Source organism: Podarcis erhardii (genome assembly GCF_964252035.2).
Source record: "Podarcis erhardii genome assembly, chromosome: 2".
Taxonomy (NCBI): Eukaryota; Metazoa; Chordata; class Lepidosauria; order Squamata; family Lacertidae; genus Podarcis; species Podarcis erhardii.
Genome location: NC_138498.1, coordinates 106,398,958 through 106,408,760, shown reverse-complemented (window position 1 = coordinate 106,408,760; position 9,803 = coordinate 106,398,958). Strand labels below are relative to the sequence as shown.

Genomic DNA, 9,803 nt, shown 5'->3' with positions numbered 1-9,803 from the left:
AACTTCGAGGGTGTGTGTGTGTGTGGCACGTGCCTGAAATGGCCCCATGGAAATGGTCTAATGGATGCACCACTTCCCTCCCTTCCCCTGGCTTCCACACTCATTTCTTTCTCTCTCTCTCTCTCTCTCTCTCACTCACTCACACACACACACACACACACACACACAAAATGGACATGTTCGGGGGGGGGGGTATTGGAGAAAACCCAGGTTCAAATAATCTATCTGCCCCACCTCATAAGGTAGTTGTGAGAATAGTTTTTTAAAAGCACGCCTGCCAGTTCTGTGGCATCTTGGAAGGTGGGCTACAGAAATGCAATTCGCTGCTGGTTCCACACAAAATGCTCCTTAAAGCACACAATGTGAGGAGAGGCTGGATGGCTGGCCCAAAGCCTACACACCAGGGCTTGAAGATCCCCACTACTTCTTCCCTTTGCGCAGAAATTTCCAACCCATAAAAGACAGTAGAAGGAGCTTCTTAAAAGAGCCACATAACAGGTGGGTCCTTAATCCCTTTATACAGACTGGGAAACACACACACACACACATAGTTCCATGTTACAGTGGTGCCCCGCAAGACGAACGCCTCGCAAGACGGAAAACCCGCTAGACGAAAGGGTTTTCCGTTTTGGAGGCGCTTCGCAAAACGAATTTCCCTATGGGCTTGCTTCGCAAGACGAAAATGTCTTGCGAGTTCCTGCAGGTTTTTCCCCCTTTTTCTAAGCCGCTTATCAGCTTATCCGCTAAAAGCCGCTAATAGCGCTAATCCGCTAAGCCGTCAATGGGCTTGCTTTGCAAGACGAAAAATCCGCTAGACGAAGAGACTCGCGGAACAGATTAATTTCGTCTTGCGAGGCACCACTGTATTCTGTTTCAAGTATATTCTGGATCTTTGCCACTCTGGGCTAGTCCACGCTCAAATGCAAAGATTACACACTTCGCTCAAGGATGCCATCCATATCGCCAAAGCTCTGTCATTGGCTTGTCCTGTGTTCGTTCTTAATTTATTTTTATTGCAAGATTATTGGGGGGGGGAGGGGACAAAAAGGAGGAGGAACACCTGTCAGCTTGCATCAATTACATCTGCTGTGATTTATATAGAGAGATTGGATATCCACTTGGACGGCTGGGTAGCATATATCAAATGAAATTGATGTTTCTGGAAAGTACAGCAAGGGATTTAAGGTCTTTAGACAACTCTGTAATAGGTGGCGAATATTTACCCTTGAAGCATAAATCTCTAAAGGCTTGCAGAATCAATTTTTGTTGTCTTGCCATTAATCCCATACAAGTGGAACATAATTTAAAAGTACACGAACATCCATGAATATAAAGGATTTTGCTACTGCAAAGTTGTTACATACAACAACTTCAGAAAGTCCAGTTGCATTGGACAATTCCGCATAATATGCCTTAAGCAGGTAGTTCCAGCATTACACTTCAAATGTTCATCCGAGTTTGACAGCACCTTGTAGAGTAGTTGTGGAGTCCAGTATATCCAAAACGCCAATTTTTGCTGAATCAATCTCAAATCTAAGTATTCTGTTTATATTCCAATGTATTTTCTATTGCTTAGGTTGTACAATACATTCTAACTCCCTATTTCCATTCTTTCCTCAGTTCCTGAACTTCTACTTTTCAATAATTACAGGGTTGTTGTTTTTTTGTGAATATCCAATTATTCCTTCCAACTATTTGGGGGTGGTCTGCAGCCCTCAAAGCAGGCAGACCATAAACAGACACTGAGGAGTGCTATAACTGAAAATATTGCTATATCCAGCACTCATTGGTACTATAGTATCTAGACCGCAATATGGGAAACTCACAATCTCCATCAATCAGCTGATCTAATGTGCAAACTCCACAGTGCTAGATTTCTTTCCACAAGACAGACTGCCTCTCTATCCTCAAATCCAGGTTGCCGCATGAAGTTAATTAATTTAGCACGTGGATCAAACTGAAGGCGGTTCTTTCTTTTTTACATTTCTAGACCCCAGGACCTCATCCCAAAAGTGGGTGTTAAGTAAGCTGTCTCTAGAATTAGCCATGCTGGGGTACTTGTATTTCTTTTTAAAAGACTTGTCACTCATTCGTACATGTTGACAGATACGCCTCGGGGCACAAAGGCATGTGTTGCTTTCAAACAGGAGGGTCCCTCAAACGCAGCAACGAAGAACATGGCAGGCGTGACAACAGCGTCTCTCTCTTCGCCCTGCCAAAGACTCTTCCTTCCCCTGGGTCTTTCCCTCAGAGATTCAGCCCCGTGCTACACCGGGAGGTGGGATAAGGCCGGCAGCAGTCATACGCCGCTCACTTGTCAAGAAGTTGAACGTTGCACAGGCATTGGGCTGCGAAAGCAATGAGACCAAAAAAATAAATTAGAATTGTAGAGCTGGAAAGGGGACCGTGGGGGTCATCCAATCTGCTGCAAGCCAGGAATCTTCTGTCCAGTGTGGGGCTCAAACCCACCATCCTGCAATTAGTCTCATGCTCTACTGACTGAGCTAGGAGAAGTTTGGGTTGGGGAAGGCATGGATCAAGACAAATTGCAAATCTAACGATAAGAGTGCATCTCAGCAAAAACACAGTATGAACAGAGAGTGTATCTCACTGCAGCAAACTGCTTATGTTACCAGTGTAGTGATCAATACCTAGAAGTTCCTACTCTTAAGAGGTAAAAAATACACCAATATAGTGGTACCTCTGGTTACATACACTTCAGGTTACATACGGTTCAGGTTACAGACTCCGCTAAGCCAGAAATAGTGCAGGTTAAGAACTTTGCTTCAGGATGAGAACAGAAATCAGGCTCCAGCGGCGCGGCAGCAGCGGGAGGCCCCATTAGCTAAAGTGGTGCTTCAGGTTAAGAACAGTTTCAGGTTAAGTACGGCCCTCCGGAACAAATTAAGTACTTAACCCGAGGTACCACTGTATACCAGAGGCCTAGCACCTAGAAACCCGGTGTTGGAAAGAACAAATAGCCAAGGAGCTCTGGAGATAAGATTTGCCCCAAATAAAGTACATCTCCATAAAATTTCAGTGTGGTGTAGTGGTTAAGAGCAGTAGACTCGTAGTCTGGTGAACCGGGTTCGCGTCTCCGCTCCTCCACATGCAGCTGCTGGGTGACCTTGGGCTAGTCACACTTCTCTGAAGTCTCTCAGCCCCACTCACCTCCCAGAGTGTTTGTTGTGGGGGAGGAAGGGAAAGGAGATGGTTAGCCGCTTTGAGACTCCTTCAGGTAGTGATAAAGCGGGATATCAAATCCAAACTCCAGGGAAGTTTGGATTTGATATCCCGCTTTATACCAGGGAAGATTCTGGAGCAGATCATTAAGCAAACAGTCTGTGAGCACCTAGAAAGGAATACTGTGATCACCAATAGTCAGCATGGATTTCTGAAAAATAAGTCATGTCACGACTAACCTGATCTCGTTTTTTTGACAGAATTACAACCCTGGTAGATGAAGGGAACGCAGTGGATGTAGCCTACCTTGATTTCAGCAAGGCATTTGACAAGGTGCCCCATGATATTCTTGTAAAGAAGCTGGTAAAATGCAGACTTGACTATGCTACCACTCAGTGGATTTGTAACTGGCTGACTGACCGAAACCAAAGGGTGTTCATCAATGGTTCCTCTTCATCCTGGAGAAGAGTGACTAGTGGGGTGCCACAGGGTTCTGTCTTGGGCCCGGTCTTATTCAACATCTTTATCAACGACTTGGATGATGGACTCAAGGGCATCCTGATCAACTTTGCAGATGACACCAAACTGGGAGGGGTGGCTAACACCCCAGAGGACAGGATCACACTTCAAAACGACCTTGACAGATTAAAGAACTGGGCCAAAACAAACAAGATGAATTTTAACAGGGAGAAATGTAAAGTATTGCACTTGGGCAAAAAAAAATGAGAGGCACAAATACAAGATGGGTGACACCTGGCTTGAGAGCAGTACATGTGAAAAGGATCTAGGAGTCTTGGTTGACCACAAACTTGACATGAGCCAACAGTGTGACGCGGCAGCTAAAAAAGCCAATGCAATTCTGGGCTGCATCAATAGGAGTATAGCATCTAGATCAAGGGAAGTAATAGTGCCACTGTATTCTGCTCTGGTCAGACCTCACCTGGAGTACTGTGTCCAGTTCTGGGCACCACAGTTCAAGAAGGACACTGACAAACTGGAACGTGTCCAGAGGAGGGCAACCAAAATGGTCAAAGGCCTGGAAACGATGCCTTATGAGGAACGGCTAAGGGAGCTGGGCATGTTTAGCCTGGAGAAGAGGAGGTTAAGGGGTGATAGGATAGCCATGTTCAAATATATAAAAGGATGTCACATAGAGGAGGGAGAAAGGTTGTTTTCTGCTGCTCCAGAGAAGCGGACACGGAGCAATGGTTCCAAACTACAAGAAAAAAGATTCCACCTAAACATTAGGAAGAACTTCCTGACAGTAAGAGCTGTTCAACAGTGGAATTTGCTGCCAAGGAGTGTGGTGGAGTCTCCTCCTTTGGAGGTCTTTAAGCAGAGGCTTGACAACCATATGTCAGGAGTGCTCTGATGGTGTTTCCTGCTCGGGGTTGGACTCGATGGCCCTTGTGGTCTCTTCCAACTCTATGATTCTATGATTCTATGAACTCTTCTTCCTTAAGTTGTTGGCAGATATTGCCAACATTTCTTTGCCAGCAGGACTGGGAGCATTAGGCCCAAATTTGATTCCTAAGCCTACGATACCATGCCGCTACCATGTCCCGTCCAGCTCCAGTTTCTAAATGCAGAGGCTTCAAATACAGAGGTGAGAGATGAAGCAAGCACTAGAACTGAGGGAGAAGATTGTCTCCTTTGCTTCTCGTCCCCATTTTGGGCCTCTTACCGTATCTTGTACCTCCACAGCAATCCCACACTGACGCATTAACTTCAGGACAGTGGGATCCAGCTGCTCCACCTTGCTTCCCGTCCCCAGGACCAGGATTTCTAGGACAGCCAACAGATGAAACCACAGAAAGCGATTAGAAGGGACACCAGTTCAACCTTCCTCCTGAGCATTCAATGGTATGGGCTGCGAGAGGCAAAGATGATCAGTTTGTGACTGGCATGCCAGCCGCTTCATTTGGCTCCGATCAGCTGCTAGGAATCCTATTTGCAGCCTCTATTCCATTTCCCCCTTTTTTAAAAAACATTTCCCTGAAATAATTTAATGCAGTCCCCCCCCCCAGTAATAAAAGCCAACACAAAAACGCTTTAAAAAATAATAATTATACAAGTCAAAGCAACAAGATGCTCTCAGTTTCTTAGAGAGGGATGGGAAATTCCGTTTGCCACGTTTAATTTTATCATTTAATAAAAACACAATGGGGTCCCCCCCCAGTGAAGTTGTCCTATTATCACAGCAAAGGAAGAATGGATACAAAAACTTACGGAATATGCAGAAATGGCGAAACTTACTGGAAGAATAAGAAATCAAGATAACAAACTTCTTTTTATAAAAGAATGAAAATGGTTTGTTGAATATTTACAGATAAACTGTAAACAGATAAAACACTGGCAGGATTATTGTTATATAAAGGTAAAGGGACCCCTGACCATTAGGTCCAGTCGTGACCGACCCTGGGGTTGCGGCGCTCATCTCGCTTTATTGGCCAAGGGAGCTGGTGTACAGCTTCCGGGTCATGTGGCCAGCAGAGCAGCGCACGGAAACGTGTGTGTGTGTGTGTGTGTGTGTGTGTGTGTGTGTGTGTGTGTAATATATATGATAAATAAATGAGCAAGTTAAGTTAATTTGGATTTGCAGAAGGTAATAAAAATAAATTTAAGGAACCACAGGAAGAGGGGGAAGGAAGTCAAGTTTTAAAATGTCAAAATGAATATAAAATCAGTGAAATGAATGTATCTGAAAAGTATAAATGAAATTTAAAAAAGAAGTCCCATTAGTGCAAGGACTTCCAGCTGTACGATGAAACTTCATTTTCTTGCACAATGGAACTTCCTCTCCCTGCAGGAGTTCCACCATCTCCCCTGGGGCTTCCCAGGGGCCTACTGCTCAAGGCAAGTCAGGCGGACTGTGTACATTGCCTGGAACCCAAGGCAAGCTGCTCTTCAGAGGAAGAGCAGGCGGCAAGCTTGAAGCACGTTTTGGGGCAATATCCAGGTGTAAAACTGGATGATTACAACCAGGTTGCTCATGAAACCGCCTTCCCAGCGATTTGCTTTCTTCCCATCCCTACAAGAGCACAGTAAGTGTGGGTTGGATGACCTACGGCCGTCTAGATATTGCTGGACCAGAAGAACTCCCCACCAGCTCCAGCCAGCATAGCTAAAAGTCGGGGATGATCGGATATAAAATCCAAAAACATCTGGCAAGCCAGAGGTTCCCCATGCCAGGGGTAAGGGAAATTAGAGCACTTGTACCTATTCGAGGCTCCAGCAGGCGGAACAGGACGAGGCTCTCAGCAGTGATGTCCTTATGCGTGCCGACCTGAAAAGGACAGGAGAAAAAGGAAGTCTTGTAATTACTTTATAAGAGAAGAAATAGCTACACAGCTCAGGATATGGTTGTGAGATCAAGGATCTAACAAAGGATCTCAGGACTTGGAAGAAGAAGGAGTTTGGATTTGATATCCCGCTTTATCACTACCCGAAGGAGTCTCAAAGTGGCTAACAATCTCCTTTCCCTTCCTCCCCCACAACAAACACTCTGTGAGGTGAGTGGGACTGAGAGACTTCAGAGAAGTGTGACTGGCCCAAGGTCACCCAGCAGCTGCATGTGGAGGAGCGGAGACACGAACCCAGTTCACCAGATTACGAGTCCACCGCTCTTAACCTCTACACCACACTGGCTCTCTGGCAAGATGTCTTCCAGGGTTGACAGTCCTGTCTGCAGATAAGGGAATCTCCTTCCTAGCACCACGGTCCGCATTTCCAAGCATCGGGGTGGATGTTGACTTGAGGAGTGGAAAGGCCCTGCCCTGCCCCAAACTCACGTTCCACTGCAGGATGGCTCGTGGCAAGACTGCGCAAGGCCCCACCACCTTGTTCCCGCTGATGCTGAAGCCTCGTTCACTGTAGCCTTCTATGTACATGATGTCTTGGGATTCCTTCTCCAGGTGCTGGATTGTGGTCTTCTGGTAGAGCTCGTCATCTGAAGGTGTCAGACGGTGGCCTCGCTGGGGTGGCCTGGCAGTGGCGATATGGAGAAGACGACACTTGAGACTCTATCTAAATCACAGTGCGCTCAGGATCACTGCTGGGAGGCGAGAGCTCAGAGGGTCCACCTTCTTCTGTGTGATATAAGGGTTAAAGTCTACCCCTGATAGAGCGCTCTCTCTCTCTCTCTCTCTCTCTCTCTCTCTCTCTCTTATCCCACTTTCTCGTTTTCTTTCTTTTTTGTTTCTTCTTTTCCTCTTTATTTTTATTCAGATTAGTTTGGTTTTCATAACATGCTGGAAGGTTTCAATAAAATTATGTTTCCAAGCACAATTCAAAGTGTTGGCGTTGACTTTTAAAGCCTTAAACAGCCTCAGCCCTGTTTAAGTGCATCTCCACCCCCATCGCTCAGCCTGGACACTGAGGTCCAGATCCGAGGGTCTTCTAGCAGTTCCCTCACTGCGAGAAGTGAGGTTACAGGGAACCAGGCAGAGGGCCTTCTTGGCAATGGCACCTTCTATGTGGAACGCTCTCCCGTCAGATGTCAAGGAGATAAAGAATGACACAACTTTTAGAAGACACCTGAAGGCAGCCCTGTATCAGGAAAATTTAAATGTTTGACGTTTTATTATGTTTTTATTTATATTGGAAGCCACCCAGAGTGGCTGGGGCTAACCAGTCAGATGGGTGGGGTACAAATAAATTAATAATAACAATAACAATAATAATAATAAATCACTCCTCCTAATAGTAAAGTCAGCTGCTAAATGTTCTGGGTTTTTATTTACTTGAAAAGCATATACCCCACCTTTTCCCACCAAGGGAACTCAAGAAGGCTTACAAAACACAAGATCATAACAATAGAGAAGTCATCCCATTTCAAAAGCTTGGTTAAAAGCAGCAGCTTTGCAGAAATATTCCTATTCTTGCTCTTAGCTTCCAAGCATAGCACTCTGAATTTCATGGGTTGCTTGAGCTGGCCGCAGCAACTCAGTGGTTTCAGCAATTAATTGTGCAGAATAAAAATATACTCTGCATGTACTTAAGAGTACTTCTTTATTATTATTATTGCTGTTGTTGTTAAACATAACCTAAAGCAAGCTCAGGCAGCCTGGTGCCTTCCTAATGTCCAGCATCCTACGCCTATTTGCTGTGCTGGCGGAGGCTGATGGGAGTTGTAGTCCAAAACATCTGGAAGGGGTAGGAGGAATATAAAATGGAAGAATGGTTCGAAGAGGTGTGGGATATAGCTATTAATGATAAATCAATGTGTGCTATCAGGGTAAGATGGGGAATGGAGAGGAGAAATTATTTTGAGGAGATATGGAAGGTACTTATAGTATTTGTACTGTTAAAAAGGAAAGGGGTCAAACCATCACAAGAGGTGTTGAAATTTTGGGAGGTTGGATGGAGTGGTCTGGGGGGTGGGGTGCACAGTTTTATTTATTATTATTATTTGATTAATATATATATATATATATAATTAAAACAAAACATCTGGAAGGCGCGGGGGGGGGGTGAAAGCTAACGTCGCGCAGGACGGGCAAGTAGCGACTCCAAGTCCCATCAGCCCAGCCTGCACTGTCAATGGTCAGAGACGGTGACGGCTGTGTCCCAATGGCACCTGGAGGGCAAAAAAGTTAGACACCCCGCTTCAAGGCTCACTGACATAAAACACTAAGAAGCAGGGCTTGCTTCCTTGCTCCGTTTTTTCTTACTGGCAGGAAAGAGGTGCAGTTAAAAGCTTCACGCCAGCCGGAAATTCAGCAGCGTTAGTTCCTCCCCGCCCCGCACCCGAAGATGCTGTGAAGGGGTAGGCTTGACCAGTTGGATTTCTGCCTGGCCCGAAACCCAAGTCACGGGAATCCTTGACGGCGTGGGCGGCGGGCGGCCCCGAGCCATAGGGCCCTGTCCGTTTCCTCCGCGGGGTGTAGATCCCGCTTACCTGCTGAGATAAACGGGCCTTGCTGCAGCAGCGAGCCTCCAGCCCAGGGCTGGCCCGAGCAGCCTGAGCGGAGCCATCCGTGGAGGAGGAGGAGGAGGAGGAAGCGGCGCAAAACGCGGCGCCCTTTGCAAAGCAAGAAAACGCGCGCCTGACCCGGAGCGGCGCCAGCGGAACTCTTGCAGGCGGAGCCAGAAGAGGAGGAGCCGGAGGTCGCCTGGTGGCCGGAGAGAGCGCGCGCGCGCAGCCGGTGATATAAAACTGCACCGAGAAAAATCGCCACTAGATGGTGACAAGTGTATAACAGGCTCACATTTTTTTTTCCTTTCCACATGGGAGGCTCAATGAACAGGAGGCATCATGCAACCCCTGTTGGGCAAAAGATTCATAGATTGCAGCGGGTTGGACTAGATGACCCTGGGGACCCCTTCCAACTCTACGATCCTATGATGCCGCAGTCTTTGAGAGCGAGTTAATAGTCACTTTGTTAGACGCAAAGCACACTCCTCTGCAGATGTAAGGCCCATGGGGTTTAGTCTGAGTAAGGGGTTTCGGCTTTTCCATACATAAAATGTGTCTTATTTTTGTGTGTTTTTTTAGTTGAGATGCTTTAGTTGAGATTCCTGCATTGCAGGGGGCTGGGCTGGATGACCCTTGTGGCATAGCTGTCAACTTTTCCCTTTTCTTGCAAGGAATCCTATTCGGAATAAGGGAATTTACCTTC

The 9,803-nt window shown here is 46.3% G+C and overlaps 1 protein-coding gene across 1 annotated transcript; it reads right to left on the bottom strand.

Annotated features, from left to right (window-relative positions):
• Nucleotides 1–858: 858 nt before the first annotated feature.
• On the bottom strand, nucleotides 859–9,266 carry NDUFAF3 (NADH:ubiquinone oxidoreductase complex assembly factor 3). Its single transcript, XM_081854092.1, has 5 exons — nucleotides 9,083–9,266; nucleotides 6,975–7,167; nucleotides 6,403–6,469; nucleotides 4,868–4,968; nucleotides 859–2,348 (listed from the first exon to the last, which is right to left on the bottom strand). The coding sequence occupies exons 1-5, from the start codon at nucleotides 9,157–9,159 to the stop codon at nucleotides 2,256–2,258; spliced, it is 531 nt and encodes a 176-aa protein (XP_081710218.1). The 5' UTR covers nucleotides 9,160–9,266; the 3' UTR covers nucleotides 859–2,255.
• Between the last annotated feature and the right edge of the window lie 537 nt (nucleotides 9,267–9,803).